The 17,341-nt window shown below is 44.5% G+C and overlaps 1 protein-coding gene across 2 annotated transcripts in view; it reads left to right on the forward strand.

Moving 5' to 3' along the window:
• Positions 1–2,522: 2,522 nt before the first annotated feature.
• MAP3K1 (mitogen-activated protein kinase kinase kinase 1) overlaps positions 2,523–17,341 on the forward strand; it is an 81,829-nt gene continuing 67,010 nt past the window's right edge. For both annotated transcript variants that reach the window (XM_079916395.1, XM_079916396.1), the window contains exon 1: positions 2,523–3,136. In XM_079916395.1, the coding sequence (XP_079772521.1) occupies positions 2,655–3,136 (482 nt within the window). In that variant the 5' untranslated portion in view covers positions 2,523–2,654. The remainder of the gene's footprint in view (positions 3,137–17,341) is intronic.

The raw sequence follows: 17,341 nt of genomic DNA on the forward strand, positions 1-17,341 counted from the left end.
CCAGTGGTTAACAATCCGCCTGCCAATGCAAGGGACACGGGCTCGAGCCTTGGTCCGGGAAGATCCCACATGCCGCGGAGCAACTAAGCCCGGGCGCCACAACTACTGAGCCTGCGCTCTAGAGCCTGCGAGCCACAACTACTGAGCCCGAGTGCCACAACTACTGAAGCCCGTGCACCTAGAGCTCGTGCTCCGCAACAAGAGAAGCCGCCACAATGAGAAGCCCGCGCACCGCACCGAAGAGTAGCCCCCACTCGCCACATCTAGAGAAAGCCCGCTCGCAGCAACTAAGACCCAAGATAGCCAGAAATAAATAAATAAATTTTTTAAAAAAGATTGGGCTTCCCTGGTGGCGCAGTGGTTTAGAGTCCGCCTGCCGATGCAGGGGACACGGGTTCGTGCCCCGGTCCGGGAAGATCCCACATGCCACGGAGCGGCTAGGCCCGTGAGCCATGGCCACTGAGCCTGTGTGTCCGGAGCCTGTGCTCCGCAACGGGAGAGGCCACAACAGTGAGAGGCCCACGTACCGCAAAAAAAAAAAAGATTAAGGAGAAAATGACTCAAAGTACCAAAAGCTAGATGAAAGACCAGCACTTAAGGTTTCTCCATAGTGGTGTGATGGATGGAGGTCAGAGAACTGTGGCTAGTTGATAGTGTTGTATTTGGTGCTCCTCTCACTTGGTTCCATTTTCATCACTGTACAAATGAAGAGGCAAAAGTAAATGTTTTGCTGGAATTCCATTTCCACTTTTCTACTCTGGCCAAACTTCAAAACTGGAACAATTTTGAAAAGCTGAAAGCGTCTACTTACTTTTCTCATTTACAGTTAACTAAATATGTGTGTGCAAATTTAAAGGTTTTCTGATCTAAATAGGAAAGAAAAAAGTTTATCCTTTCCAATGTAGGATTTGGTGGGTGTGGCAATCCGGGAAGACCTGGGAAATAACTACTGTTTTCTTTGGATGATACACTTGGCTACCGTTAAAAGAGTGTATAATTATAGCCTAAATGTAGACTTAAACTTTTAACAGATTTATCTAAAGTTTCAAAATTTGTGCCATTGGATGTAATTATCTAAAACTATCTTATGGCAGATGTTGCAGTACTCAAAACACTGAGCTAATATGAAATCTGAACCCGCTTTAAAAATCCCTCGGATATCACCATCCTCCTCAATTACCATTTATAGCCAGGAAGGAGGTTTTCATTTTATCTATTTCCAAAAAAATCAAAGGAATTATTTTGTAGACAGTTTAGACTCCTGTCGAAATATATGAATACTGACAGGATACCGCTCTCCTTTCTGTTCCTGAGGAGCCCTCTGCCTCCCCCCCCAACCCAGCCCCCGCCTTAATTCCTGTTTCACAAAATAAATCTAGGGACTCTGCTCCCGGGTTGTGGGAGATTTCTCATCACAGACAAACCGGCTGGAGGAAGAGAAGGGAGGGGAGAAATAAACGCGACACGGAAGCCTGAAGAAAGGTCGAAAATCATTAACATGTAAATGGTGCTTTTTCCATTCCAAAGCACCTTATCGCCAGACGCCCCCAGGGACTGGAAGGGTTCGGAACTCCGCGTTAGGCAGCTCCGGCACTGCAGGGGCGGGGGCGGAGGGAACCCGGACGGCGGCCCGACCCTGCTGGGAAGAGGGACGTGCAGCTAAAAGCATAGGATTCGGGGAGGGCCAGAACCTGGCCGAGGATGACAATAGCAAACACTTCCTGGTTCCTTCCCCAAACGTGCTCTCTGTGGTCCTGTATATCGCTGCCTTCCCCAAAGACACCGGAGGAAAAAATAGAAATCTGTAGAGATCCCCCGGACCCCCGCCGCCCGCTCCTGTCTCTCTCTAGCCGGGGGCGGGATAGAGGGTGAGAAGAGTGTTCCAATCGGTGACTTCAGGTTTTGAACAAGATATTCCAGGAAACTTTTATTTGTAGCATGATTTGGGGGGTGGGGGGTGGGCAAAAGATGAGGAAAGCTTTTATAAAACTTGTTTTTTTTGGTGCGCGGAACTAGGGCCGCTGAACGTTGGGTTTCTTTCGCTTTGCAGCAGGCGACACCCCTGGGCGCCACCTGCGCGCCCCGTACGGAGTGGAGGCGGGGTCGGGGGTGGGTTGGTCCGCGCCCGGCTTCTCCGACGCCCACTGCAACAGGCAATGCGAATGACAGGCTGCAGACCCTCTCGCCTGCGTCCTCTTCAACGGCCCATACACCGAAGTTCGAACTGCGGCTCCCGTGAGGCGAGCCCCGGCCAAGCCGGGCCGAGATTGCGGCGGAGAGGAAGCGGCGCTCCTCCACCGAAGCTCCTCCTCTCGCCGGTGCAGCCCGGGACTACCTGGCGGCGCGGCGGGTGCGGCGCGCAAACCGCAGCGCGCCCCCACGGCGGCCACCTCGGAGCCCACCTTGCTGGCCGGCGCGCAGGACGGAGCGCACAGCCGGCCCCCCACCAACCTGCAGCCGGCTGTCCTCCCTCCACTGAACGCCGCGCGCTCGCGCGTCAGTCCCTGCCGGGCGCCCAGAGGGCCGCGCTCACGCAGTTGGCGCAGGCGGCCTTACGCTAGAGGCGCAGCGCCCGCCCGTCCGCCCGCCCCCTGCACTCTCCCCGCCCCCTCCCTCCCTCGCAGGGGCCAAGCGAATGTAGCCCGCGAGAGAAAATGGCGGCGGCGGCGGGGAATCGCGCCTCGTCCTCGGGATTCCCGGGCGCCGGGGCGGCGAGCCCCGAAGCGGGCGGCGGCGGAGGGGCCCTCAAGGCAAGCAGCACGCCCACGGCAGCCGCGGGGCTGCTGCGGGAGGCGGGCAGTGGGGGCCGCGAACGGGCGGACTGGCGGCGGCGGCAGCTGCGCAAAGTGCGGAGTGTGGAGCTGGACCAGCTGCCCGAGCCGCCGCTTTTCCTCACCGCCTCGCCGCCGTCGTCCTCCACTTCCCCGTCGCCGGAGCCCGCGGACGCGGCCGCTGGCGGGAGCGGTTTCCAGCCTGTGGTGGTGCCGCCGCCCCACGGAGCCGCGAGCCGCAGCGGCGCCCACCCTACAGAACCGGCGGCCGCACCGGACAGCGGCGCCCCGAGCCCCGCGGGGGCCGAGCCCGGGGAGAAGCGGACGCCCGCCGCCGAGCCGCCTCTTGCGGCGGCCCCAGCCGGGTGAGCAGCGCGGCCGGGGGCGCGATGGGGACTTGGGGGGCGGGCGGGCGAGGGCAATGAATGAACCCCGGGCACTGCGCAGGGCGTCCCGGGGATCCGCGCAGCGAGGCTGCACGCCGCTCGCCGGGAGCCCTCTGGCACCCCCTTTGACCCTTCCGGCGTCGGGCGGCGCCCCGGACCTGGCCTGGGGTACGGGACGGGACGGGGGCCCGGGTCGGGGACATGCGGGAGAGTTTGTTATTGTTTGCAGACATGTGACAGGCGTGCGAGCCGCGCTGCGGGTACCGGTTGAGATAAGGTGTGGGGGCCCGGGCTGGCTTTTGGGGGCTCCCGGAATCGGAACTCTCCGAGGAGCCCCGGAGCGGGACCCTGGCGTTGCCCTCCGGGTCGGGTTGGGAGGCGGGCAGCCGTGCAGCGGCGGCGACCTCGGACAAGAGTCCTCGGGGGCGCCGGGGTGAGGCCCGACCCTGCAGGCGGGCGGTGTAGGTGGGCGGGGTAGGTGGGGAACCCTGCCCGAGGCCGGGGGTGGGGGGGCCAGAGCGCGGCGGAGAAAGCGGTGGGGTCCCCGCGGCTGTGACAGGCAGAGTCTCTCGGCAGGTACCGGGGGCCGGGCTGGGACGAAGGCTGCGCGCCCGGAGCGCGGCCGCAGGGGGCTCCGGGTGGACGGCTCCGTAACGTCTGTCAAAGCGGTGTGGGCTGATCGGCTGCAAATGCTCGGGGGCTTGCGGTCTTTTAGGACGTGGGGTTTTCTGATTGCGTCCCCCAATGTCCTTGGGAATGAAGACTGCACCACTAAGACTTGAGTGACTTCTGTTTGGAGTTTGAATTTGGCCTTTGAGGTTTGCATTTGGCGGAGTGGTGTAAGAGCCAGGACCGGATGTGTCAGCCATTCAGTTTCAAAGCGGTGGTGACTGCTCCCCGCAGCCTCTCCGGCGTGGTTGGGGACCGCGGCGCGGGTGCGGTACTTCCTGCTCCGTGCAGCTGCGCGGGCCGCCGCCGACTGCCGGCTTCCAGGGGACACAGTGCTGTGACTCCGGCTCCGTAAGAGCCGTACTGCCTGTGCGCTACGGTGTTTGTAAGGTAACTCAGACCAGCCGTTCCTGGCCTGACCCTTTTTGGCAACTGGAAATTTTTATGTTTAAGGAAGTTCTTTTGACTGTGACAGCCATCATCCTTGTTTTTAAAAGAATCTGACTAGTGTATGCAAAGCACAAGTTTGAGAGGTATTTTGAGTTGCTGGAAATGTTTTTGTGATAGTCACCCGTTTCCCTATAGGGTTTCCTGACCTTTATTCTGAGTATTTTAAAGACTGCCTTAGGTTTGTTTCCCTTGTGAAACGAATTTGACAGTAGGACTCATTGGCTTTGGTTAATTATCTAAAGTGATTTTGGGGGGAACTTGATTGTTTAAAACCACAGTTCGTTGATTCCTTGGAAGTTGCCCCTTTCCCTCTCCCCGCCTCAACCCTCCCCCCCCAAAAAAAACCAACTAAAAATATGGTCAGCACTGTGCCATGGCAGTATTGATAGGAAAGATTTGTGACTGTGGTAGTTTTCTGTGTGCTCTTGTCCATGTAACTTAGTCTTACAGGGTTATTCCTCTACACTACTGCTCCTGGGAAGATTGGATTAAAACTTGACTAGGATAATTCGTTGTAGGCAATTGTTACTACAAGTGAGCTCCAGATAAAAATGTTAAACCCAAAATTTGAGAGATTAATTTTGTCTGTTCTCATGAGACCGAATTTTTGGATACAGTAAATAGTTTAGCAAGTGTCAGCATTCTAGTCATCTTAATGAGCTATTGAATATAGCAGAAGAGGAACTACTGTAAAATTAACATATAGATGTTGTTTAGTGTTGTCTCCACACAAAATAAGAGGACGAAGGTGTAAGCAGATAGAATTCAGGTACTGAGTAATCCATGCTTAATTTTTGCATTTTGTAACCTAGGTTTTTCCCCTCTTTTGTTTAAGGGGTGGATAATAATTGCACAGTATATGAAATTATGGGCTAATCAGCATAATCATTTTTTAAAATGAATGTCACTAGCCAGAATGCTGTTTGTTCATCCCAAATCTTATACCTAAACATTTCATTTATAGTAAAATGTTGATTCCTTCTCCTCTTGAAATAGTGATTTTTTTTTTTTTTTTTTTTACAATTTCCTTGTTAATGGGGTTGAAATTCATTTGATTCTATTGGTATAAACACTTTGATTGTAAGCAGTTAGTAAAATCTCAGTTGAACTTTACTTTTTTGACAGTAAGTTGCATTCATACTTTCAGGAGGAAAATCTAACATTGAGATTTTGAAATATTTTTGTTTCAGTGGTACTATAGGTCTGGAGACCCCTTCTGTTTAAAGACTTATTGTATTCTTTTAAAGAGAATTCTGTGAGATTTTTAATTTCATAATTTCCTCCAATTTTTGATCTTCGGATGTAGAAATTTAAATTGTAGAAAATACATTTTTGTAGTATAACTTATATAAAGAATACTCATATTAAAACAGAAGATTTTAAGTACATCCCTCTTTTACAGATTAGTAACTGAAATCAGTGGAAGTTTTTTGCCTGTAAGTGGCGCCCAAGGGTTTGGGATTTTTCCTTATATTACAGAATTAGGGGCTTTTTCTTCCTATTTACGGTCTTTGAAGAGAAATTACAGTGTTACTCTCCATTGAACAGGCTATTGTGAGTTGGTAGATATAATTACTCCATTCTATTTTTGTAACTTAAAAAAAAACAACTATCAATTTGCTGGCCCCATGAAAGAACAAGATATGCTGTACTTGTTAATGTTAGTTTTTGTGTAAAACTAAAGCTATTTCATAGGCTGCTTTTATATCCTCATAGAGCCCTTAGTTTTCACTTCCTTTTAGAAGCTGCTAGACTATAAATATAACTTAGTGAATTTTTACTAGAGGAGGTATAGGAACATTATTACCTAAAAACAAGTTCTTAAAAAAGTTAAGTTGGTGATTTTATAAAACAATAGAGGTAGTTACATAAGTTAGTCTTACATGAATTTGTAAGTTTTGTAATTATGAATTGTCTCCAAGTTCTGTTTTAAATTAGGTAAGGAAATTAATGCATTCTTCAAAGACTAACCTTATTAAATATAATTCTGAAAAAGAAATATCAGAACTAGAATTGTTGCCAACTTTTGTTGTCTTTTCATATCTGATTTTGGCAAGGGTGACTGGTTAACCAACATTCCTTAATATATTATCCCCAATACACTATAATAACTCCGTTTTGTTCGATACAAAAAACAGGAAGTAGCTCTGTTCATTTATATTCTTTCACATCTCCTGTAGCACCTCAAGCATATGTTGCATGTTTTAGAAATGGTCACGGACTTATTGACATAAAGATTCCAAAATATGGAATGAAAGGAGTGTTCTTTGCTTTCAACAAGAACAGAAGAACCAGCTACAGCTTGCCTAGGCTGTCTGCTGATCAGCCCTTGACAGTTGCTGTGAGCATTCCAGAAGAAGAAATGATGGGGTGGCAAGGCAGTTAATGGGGAGTGGATTCCCCTGAGGAAGAATGTGGGGCATTCAGAAGTGCTCTGAGTTAGAAGGCACAACTTTTGCATTTTGTACCCTATTTTCTTGGGTTGAGAGTTATTTCTTTATGAAGAAGGCAATAGGAGAACGTGGCATGGAAAAGTAATAGTCTCCAGAGGCTACTTAAGAGCTGCAGTATATTGCACTTCTAACCTTGAAATGCCTTGCTATATCAGATATACCAAGTATATTCCTTAGACTTGGTTGTTTTCCTCAGTCTTGGCCTCCTTTTATATCCTGAGTCAAAAATTAGAGCTACTTTAAAATGTAAACGGGTAAAAGATTAATGTGAGGAAATGTGCAGTATTAGGAATCAACCCAAGTTGTTTTTAAGAAATAATTTAAGAACATTTTTAAACACGAAAGAAATAATCAGGAACAGAATTAAATGTTCATTTACAAATGCTCATTGCAAAGCAGTGAGATGAGTTGGGTGTTCTTATTGCAAGAATATAAGAGGTTTTTTGCTGTGGCTAAACATGTACATTGAGCATAGAGATGTATTTAGATACCTTTTATATAGTCACTTTTTTTGCCTTCTGTGTGTCAGGCAAGTTATATATATTATCTCATTTCATCATCGCTGCAGCCTTCCAGTGCATTGTAGTTTCTGTTTTCAAGAGGTGGAAACTCATGTGCAATGCTAAAGCCCCATTATCACACAACTAGAAGACAGGCTAGGATTCAAACCCAAGTTAGTCCCACTCCACAGTCCATTTCTTTTCACCACTCTAACGTCTCCATTTTCTTTTTCAAGTTAATAATCAGATTAACTAATGATTTTGAAGGAGAAAGTTGTTCTTCAAGAGTCAATAAGCAATTGATAGGTTTCTACCCAGTGCCATTGCTAATACATTTGTCTCCTGATGTGTATGTAATGCATAGCTTTCTGTAACCTGGCCTCATCCATGTAATACAAGTAAGCTGTGCTTAGATCACCTTATCATGTTAGGCAGGGAGAATAATTGATTAGTGTTGAGTGTTTCTTAGGTTCCTTGATTTGTGCTGTTTACATCGTAAGTGGAAGGAAATAAAGAAGCTGAAATAATATCACATATTTATTTTTAATCATCACACATGGAGACAAGCTGTTGCAGTATAGCTAGACCCTATCCCTTTGTACTTGTTTTAGATTTCATGCATCCAGCATTTATGAACCTCTGCAAGGTGATGTTCTGGGTGGTAGAGAAAAATATCATCAACGCACAGCCTCTGTTTCTGTTGGCAGATTGTAGTATGAACATGTTTCACACCACCATGTTAAGCGTTGTAAGAGATAGGAATAGAGAGGGGCATCCAGATTAAAGAGTAGTGCTGTGAATCTCACCCATGACATTCCACACTGTATTCCTGCAGTGAATACAGTAGTACCTCACTAACTTTCTGAGGAATTAATTGACCTTCTAGGTTTGTGGTTAAGGGTGGTAGCTTTGTTCTGCTTTCTGCTTGTACATTTGGTCTGCTAGTTTTTGCTCTTTCTCTTTGGTCTCTTTACCTTTTCTTCGGACAGATATATGCTGTAGCTTTTCCATTTCCACAGCAATGGCAACAGGAATTCAGATACAGATTAGTTTCAAACTATTTCTGCCTACTCTTAGGAGGTATATGTATGGAACTGCAAGTTCAGACATGATTTTTTTCTTTCTTGAAAGAGAAAATTAAAATGGGGGTATAGGAGCAAGAAACCGAGTATCTACCAATGCTGGCTTTAGAATTCAGACTTTATTATTAGTAACAGCAACTCTGCTAGTTAAGAAAACAACATTGGGAAATGTAAAATATGCTCTAGGATGTAAGATAATCAAGAAGATACCCTTGTCTTCATTTACTCTGTGACATATCATGGTTGGTTCAGGTATGTTTGGTATGGAGAGGAGCTCTGTACTGTTAGTGATTGAGTCCTTTGAAATACTAGTCTGGTTAGTTTTGGTTTAATAGATTGAGATGTTGTAGACTGCCAAGAACTCTTCAGGTTCTTAAAACCCACCAAGCGTGTGTTTCTGTAAGTACAGTCTGTCACCTGGGAATTATTGATGAGACAGTCAGACTTCTTGAAGACTAGAGGAAGTGCCCGGAGCTCACACAGTGCTGTAGTTAGTGTGTTTACTAAGTTTATCACATGTAAGCATGATGATGATGAATATATGCGGAGCAAGGAGAGGGTAGATACTGGGCGGTGGGTGGAGGTGGTACTCTTGACAGATAAGATGTGATTATTACCTTTCTTTATTGCTAAATAGCCATTCGACTGATATAGCATCAAATAATCTTCAAACTGGTCTTACAGTGTTCTGAATACTAAATATCAACTGCTAACAGACAAGGAGCTCTGTCTTATTCTTTGTCATTGCTCAGCACCTAGGCTAATGTCTAGCACCCATGAATATTGGATGCACATGAGTGTTAGGATGAATTCATTTTCCCAAAGTGGTTATTTTTACATAAGTGTATAAGAAGATACACTGACTCATGACTTACTGTGATGTGATGTGATTTTAATCATAATCTAGCTTGAGGCAGGTTTTGAAGGCAGGAACTATTTCTTACGAGTTTTTGTGCATTGCTTGGTATTTTGTAGCAGTAGTTGGTATTTAGCAAGCAGTAGTTAATAATAATGACCAGTTTTATATAATGTAAACCAAACAGTAATTAGTTCAATAACTAAGTGTAGTTACAAAATAATTGGAGCCATGTATAAACTGTCAGATATTGAGAAAATTGAGTTTCTGGTATTTGAGTGTCTAGTTATTTGGGCTGATAGGTAAGCCCTGCTGATTTTCTTCTTAACCCTGTGACAACCCTTCCTGAATGGCTTCTCCTCATCTTCTTGAACATTAATATTAGAACATACTCAGGCCCAGGCCTTCTGTCATTCCCTGTCTTCCACCCCCACCCCAGGCTCATTAATGCATTTAGATCAATTTTTGGCCATTCACGAATGATTGCAGAGTTTATTTTCCTAGCCATGATCTCTCCTAAATGCCACACCTATCTACATGACACATCCATACTCAGATATCTAAAACCAAATTTAGGATTTTCCCTGTACCTTGCCCTACTAATACACTCCCTGCTCATGAAATGGCAGAACCAGAACCTAGGGTTGTCCTTGACAACTTCTGGTCTTCAGGTGATTTCATCTATTATCACATCCCTAGTCCACCTTCCGTGATCTCTCATTTGGACTAATGTAATAGTAAGTAGCCTTCTAACTTGCTCACTCTCTCCTACTTTCTCCCTTCCAGTTGGTTCTCCATATTACGTGGCCAGAGTGATCATTTTACAATGTAAATCTTATTATAACAATTTTCCTCTAGAGAAGTAAATTAAATTGAATTTTAAAACTTTCAAATGCTTTCCATTTGGATAAAGACCACAGAATCCTTAACATGCCCCACAGAGTCCCTGCCTGGTTTAGCCCGTGCCTGCCTCTCCAGGCCCATCTCTGATCACGCTGGCCCTTGTTCTCTGCAGGATTGCCGTAAGTTCCTCAGACTCAGCACACCGCCTCCTGCCATAGGGCCTTTGCACGCACCGCATGCGCCCTCTGCCAGGAGCACTGTGCCTAGTCCCGAGCCAGCTCCTCAGTGTTCAGGTCTTAGCTCACTGATGCTTCCTCAGGGAAGCCTTCCTTCCCTGATCTCCCAGACTGGCTTTGTAGCTCAGTGTCCCTACTGTCAGTGTTGTGATTTTATATTTGTTATGTCATTTGGTGAATGGCTGCCTTCCCTGGAAGACTGTAAAATCTGAGTGGGCAGAGCCTTTGGCTGGTAGCAACCCAGCACCTAGCAAAATGCCTGGCACAGAGTAGACCCTCGATAAATATTTGTTGACTAAATGGATGAGGGTAATAATGACATGGCAAGTTCAACCTAGTCTATGGATTGTCTGTTCTTCCCCTTTGTCAGATGCAGTCTGGGACCTAGCTAAGACGGGGTTGAATGGCAAAAGCCTTGTCGGTTTGTGATAGATTCATTAGGTCGTATCTGGACTATTAAACCCAGTGCCTCAGGTGAAGTAGGACAGCTTAATGTGGTACAGAGGAAATAGCTATACTGCATGATTATATGCTGTAGGAAGAAGTGTTTGCTATGTGTATTTAGTTCTCCTGCTCTTACCAGGGAGTTGAGAGAGAGAGTATATGTGTGGGCTCATGTGTGTGTGCATATATATGAATAAATATACACCTGAAGGTGTTATGCATTAATATAATGATTCCTTCTTCCGAGTTCTCAGTGTTATCTAAACTTAGGGTACCACTTTTAGGATTTTTGTGCCAATAACCCTGCTTCATCCAAAATTTAATTTGTTATTGATAATAATTCAACTTGGGATAAATAGTTCACATTTGCATTAAAGAAGAGGTTTGCTAGACAAGTACTATATGAGATTTCAGGAGCCAAGAACCCACGTAACAGAAAACGATTTACCGGTGGTAACTAAACCTGGCAGCCTCCCTTATCTAGAACATGGTTTAGCACTAAGAAGTAAGTAAAAAAGGCTCTGAGCTGCCAAAGGGCCTGTAACAAAATCTGCACTTTGAAGTTCTTTGATTTTACACTTAGAAGAGTTCCAAGGGCATTCACTCAGAATTCACTGACATTTATTTAAGTTATTATTCTTGCAGTCTTGTCCATTTGGTGTCCCTAACATGCAGCAATTAAAAGCAGCCAATTAGAAGGCGAGTAGTGTGAGCAAGAGACAGGTTCCCTGAAGGCAGCATATAAGCAGAGACCTGACAGGTGAGGAGAGAGAAGGGAGGAGAAAGGGAGAGATAAGAGGACATTAAAACATTGCAGTTGGGGCCACCTGGTGTTTGAACGTTAGGTTCCACATACCTGGATTGCCTCTAAGATTATAAATTTATTAAATCACAGCACTTTCCAACATTACTTTTTGGGCATCAGCTTCCTTATTTGTAAAATGAGAGTGATCAAGGTTATATGATTGGCTTTGTTTTTTGTAATGCTGATTACTGTGGCTCATTATTGCAAGGTTGTTGTGTTTATAGTTTAGAAAGTATTTTGATCCTGAGTGGTAAACATCTAAATTATCTGGAAGGGGTCGTCCTGTAGCCTTGATGATGCTGGATAAATACAGTGCTGTTTGGAATTACATGAAATTGGATGCTGCTCATTACAAATGTCTTGTGGATTGGCTTTGTGGGAAAATCGTTTTGCTTTATTTGTTGGCCTGAGTCATTTTATATCCTGCAGTTTTTAAAAAATGCTTGATAGTTAACCACCACCACCAGTATGTACTGCCCTTTCTCCTAGCTAGACTTTGAGAAGTCAGGCAGTAAGCGCCAGCTTTGCAATGTTGACCAAGTTATTTAGTTACTGCAAGGACTTTGGTTTAATAAGATGGCTACTTGTGAAAGGATTCTTGATGTTCACATGCTCTTAAGATGCTTAGTGTTTTGAAAAAGACATTTCACAATTCTTTTTTTCTCTTTCAAAATAATTAATTGGCTCTACCTGTTATTTATGGTCTGGATTTTATTGGTATTCTTAAATTCTTCTTGGGTAATAAATAAAATTATTTTCACTGAACCTTAGATTTTAAAAAAGATGTGACATATTAATGTAGATGTTCATATTCCTGGAGAAGGTTTAGTGTCTTAATATAAATTTATTTTGAATTTTGAAAATATATTTCAGTTATTCTGGTACACTGGCACCTCCACACTGTTATACAAGGTCCTTATGATTTCTCTGGGATTCAGAATTTATAGAATTAAACTTCATTAATAAAATGATTAGACAGTCCTTTTGAAAGCAACGGAAGAATTTATTTTTTTACTTTATTTATCTTTTAACAAAAGAACAGTATTATGTAGACTGCTATATAGTTTGCTTTTTTCTTAATAGTATTTTGTTCATTATCTTAATGATGAACATAGAGCTGTCATTTTCCATGACTGCGTAGATTCTATCATTTGCCTGTCTCATTAACCAGTTTCCTAGTTTTAGACATTTATATTGTTTTGTTGTTATATCTAGCTGTAGTGACTACCATTGTACCTACATTTTCATATGTTTGTGCATTTGATTTTGTAAAATAAATATTCAGAAGTGAAATTGCTGAGTCAAAGGACATGTATATTTAAAAATTTTATCATATAGCCAAATTGCCCTGTAAAACACTGCCAGTGTACATTTTTCTCATGGTGAGAGTGCGCATTGCCCCACGTTCTTGCCAGCGTTGGATATTATCAGTCTTTCATTTTTGCCAATGTGGTGGATGAAAGATGTTTTCTTATTTTAATTTGCATTTCTTAGCTTTTTAGCATCATAGTACAACTTGTGTTTATTAACAATTTCCTACTTCTTTTGTGTATTTCCTTTCACACATGGGAGAGAATTGTTTGTTTTTTCTTACTGATTTTTAAGCATCCTTTGTATATTAGAATATTAGCTCTGACATTTATTGGAATTGTTTTCTTCTACTTTTGTGTTATGAATTTCAATTATAGTATTTTTCTATAAAGCTTTAAATATTCCTTCAAATTTCAATCCCTTCCTTCCTTCCTCCCTCCCCCTCCTCTCCTCCCTCCCCCTCCTCCCTCCCCCTCCTCCCTCCCCCTCCTCCCTCCCCCCTCCTCCCTCCCCCCTCTCCTCCCTCCCTCCCCCTCTCCTCCCTCCCTCCCTTCCTTCCTCCCTCCCCCCTCCTCTCCTCCCTCCCCCTTCCTCCCTCCCTCTCTCCCCCCTCTCCTCCCTCCTTCCCTCCCCCCTCTCCTCCCTCCTTCCCTCCCCCCTCTCCTCCCTCCTTCCCTCCCCCCTCTCCTCCCTCCCCCCTCCCTTCCTCCCTCCCTCCCTCCCTCCCTCCCTTCCTTGCCTTCTAGAGAGGGTAGGTTGTGTAGTGGTTCAGAGTACAGATGCCTGAGTTCTAGTCAGAGTTTCACCACTATCAAGTAGTGTATCTGGGAAGTTACTTAACTTCTTTGCACTTAAGTTTCCTCAACTATAAAATGAAGATACTACTTCAGAGTTGTTGTGAGGACAAAGTGTTTGTATAGTTCTTAAAACAGTGCTTGGTGCATGGCAAACACTGTATAGGTAATAGCTATTATTATTCCCTACTGCAAGATTATAAAAATTCACCAGTCTTTTCTAATACTATTTTTCTAGGTTTTTTTAAAAAAATCTCTTATCTGTATGAAGTTTAAGGGGTGACACAGGGCCCTAACTTAATTTTCTCCAAATGATTGGCTAGGTGTCCCAGCACTGCTTATTGATTAAAAGTTTCCCCTTTATCATATACTAGATTTTCAAATATTTCAAAGTTCCCAAATACATTTCTTTAGATCTTGTTCTTGCACCAAGGGCCTAAATTCCTATATAACCACATTTCAAGTTTTGTACGAAGATTCTAAAAGAATGTCTTTGACTAGAGAGAAGAAGATCTATCAGAAGACTATTAGCTGTATCTTTGCTGAATCGTTCTTATTAATATTTTGGTGCCTAAAATATCTTGGCTTCAATGACAGAGCCTCTGGGATAGCTTCACCAGGAGGTACAGCTCTGCCAGGCACTGCAGCCGGCACAGTGTCCGAATTGAATCCCTGTCTTCCGCAGCCTCTCTGTCTTCCCCTTCAGATCTCCTGGTCCTTTGCGGTGCCGATGGTAATTCCTGTCACCATCTCCCTCATCACCGTGCTCTTACTCCTCTGGCTTTCTCACCCTCAGCTTCCAGTCAGTGTCCAGTTCTATTGTTGCCAGTTGTCTGCTAGCCCTGGAATCCACCCACGCAGCTGCTAACCCAGGGTCAGGCCTCTGTCACCTTGTCCCAGTTCTTGCAAACCTTCTTCCTAACTAGCCTCTGGCTTTTGGACATGTTCTCCTCAGTCATTTCTCTACACTGCAGGTAGAGTGAGGCTTCTATGATGCAAGTCTGATCTTGACACTTCAGTAGACAAAAATCTAATCTAGTCTTCTCATTTTAAAAATGAGGAAACTGAAACACAGGCTTAAACAGCTCAGATAGCTAATCAGTGGTAAAGCTGGGAAATCCCAAGTCCATCAGAAATAATTGGCACTTTTTCTGGCATTCAAAAATAATTTCTTTTCAAATATATGCATAATAGATTTTGCACCTTGTGAGTGGTGGATAATTTATGTGATTTGAATTGCTGGTGTTCAGCATGCCTTCTACACACAAACTGAGGCCAGGAGAATGATGAAATGCTGTAGAATGAACTCCTGCTTACAGTATACTATACAGTTCAAAAGATGCTTTTGCATTTGCTGCCATCTAATTGAAATATATAGGTTATTATAATCTTTCAACCTGAAAATCAAGCAGTATCACTCAACTTAGATACTGTTAGTTACTTGTGTCATTAGTGTCTTAATAAATCTTAAAATCTACAATTGTTTCTCTTAAGATACTTATTCATGTAAAGGAAATGTAACAATTCAATTTACTTCCCCAACTTTATTCTGTGTTGATATTGTGTTCCACACTTTCAAATGGCTGTGTTCTATCTTTAGATAAATGAATTCAGAGGAAAAAAAAAAACAACAACTTTTCTTCATCCTGAGAATAAAGTCCAGACTCCTTAGTGTAGTTCAGAAGCTCTGGTAATTGGCTCTGCTCCCCTCTCAGCTCCCCCTTCCAGAACTCCCTGCTCCAGTCATTCAGTGCTATGTTCACATTTTTGTTTCCCCGGCTAACTCTTCTTTTCTTTCAATGGGCTAAATGTTGTTTCTTCTGTCTGGAACACTCATTTTGTCTCCGTTGTGAGATACTTTTTAATATGTTTTTATTCCCTCTGCAATAAAGAATTATTGGTATCCTACTAAATATAAATGTGTCTATTTACAGAAGTCAGTACTGTATTGTGAATTTTGCTGAACTCTTTGATTTAAAGTTCCTTGGTATCTGAGTTAGATATCCCACTTTTAAAACTTTTTAGTTTTTCCTCTGTCATTGCATACATAGTCATGTCTGACTGAACAAGTGTTTACGAAAAGTTCTTTTTAAATTATACATTATTGTAAAGTGAATCAGATTTTCTGTTAATTTGTGTTAAAATTTCAGAGGCAGGAAGATATTTTGGTGCCCAGCAGTGTACAGTCAGCCCTCCATATCTGAGGTTGCAGAACTCGCAGGTACCGAGAGCCGACGGTACTCAACAGTTTTATAGTATAAGGGCTTGAGCATCTGTGGATTTTGGTATCCGCAGGGGGTCCTGGAACCAGTGTCCCGTGGCTACTGGGGGACGACTGTATTGCTGTCATCCAGAATAATCCAAGACCATCTCAAGTCAGAGAACAAATATGCTCAAATGCTTCACGCACAGAGCTTGATCGTGGCCTAGGCACACCCATCACAAGGTTTATGTCAGCTGCGCAGCCTCCACGGGCAAGGTGCCGGGGAGCTGATAGGTTATAGGAAAACAAGCACGTCAGATGGAGGGTCATTCCAAATCTTTTTGTCTGGTCTGTGGGTGCTCTTTCTAGAAAAACGAAAGGGCAGAGTAGTAAACATGCCAGGATGAATGCCCATGGTCAGTGCTGTCATCGCTCCTGACACGGGCAGGGTCATGCCTTCATGAACACTCTTGGAGTGACTGCTGTGAGCCAGGCTCCAAGGTGCTGGGGACCCAGCAGTGGGGAAGCCCATGAAGGAGTTTAACAAGGTAACAGACTGCCTGGTGACAGCTGGGAACGAGGAGGGTATAGGGAGGGTTTTCTGGGAATTGGGAGGTCCACCGAGTCGTGAAGAATGCCGAGGAGTTAAACAAGTGAAAGGGACTTGGAGGGAGACTGTGGCCTGCGGGTGGGGTTGGGTGGAGAACACACACAGGCCCGGAAGTCCATGGTAGGCTTGCGCGCTGATAGGGAGAACTGTGAGTGTAGTTCAGGTAGCCCTGTCTGGGTGGGAGCAGGGTGCAGACAAGGCTCAGCAGCCAAGCCTGGGGTAGGGTTCCTGGCTCTGGCCAGAGAACCATGCAGAGCTCCCTGCCTCCTCATTGCCGCCACTGGGCAATCCTTAGATCGCCGTGCCTGGGACAAAATAAAAAGCCTTTGTAGTTCCGTAAGTAACTACAGTGCCCTAGGAAGTCGGTCAGGAGGCCCAAAGGGGGAGTTACATCAAAGCTGGTGCAAGACAGTCTGAGTCTGAGATCACAGTCTGGGAGCTGTGTGGCTCTTGCATTTCCAATAGCTTCCCATAGTTTCAGAGGCTCACAGATTGGGAAATGTAATCAGGCAAATGAATTCCATCCACTCTGGTCATGAATGTGTTTTGGAACTGCACGATTACATTTCAGGGGCAGCACAGGGTAGTGATGAGGATGCTGGACCCGAGGAGTCAGGTCCTCTTAGGCACTGACTGTCGCTGGACTCCAAAGAAGTCACTTAACTTCTCTGAACCTCACATTTCTTATCTTGAAAATGGGGTGAGTGGGGGTGATTAGACAGGATAATGAAGTCCGGTTCTTAACCCAGAAAAGCACTCAGTAAAAATTAACTGTCTATAATATAAGTGCAAGTAACTATGAAGACTCACTGCTTAAACCTTGACTGTACAGATGAGGATGAGGTAAAGAGACTCACAGTTCCCTTACTAGTTACCATTAATTTAACTAGTTACCATTAATTTATATAGATTATGCATCATCTTGGGA

This window comes from Stenella coeruleoalba, assembly GCF_951394435.1.
Source record: "Stenella coeruleoalba genome assembly, chromosome: 3".
NCBI classification, from domain to species: Eukaryota; Metazoa; Chordata; class Mammalia; order Artiodactyla; family Delphinidae; genus Stenella; species Stenella coeruleoalba.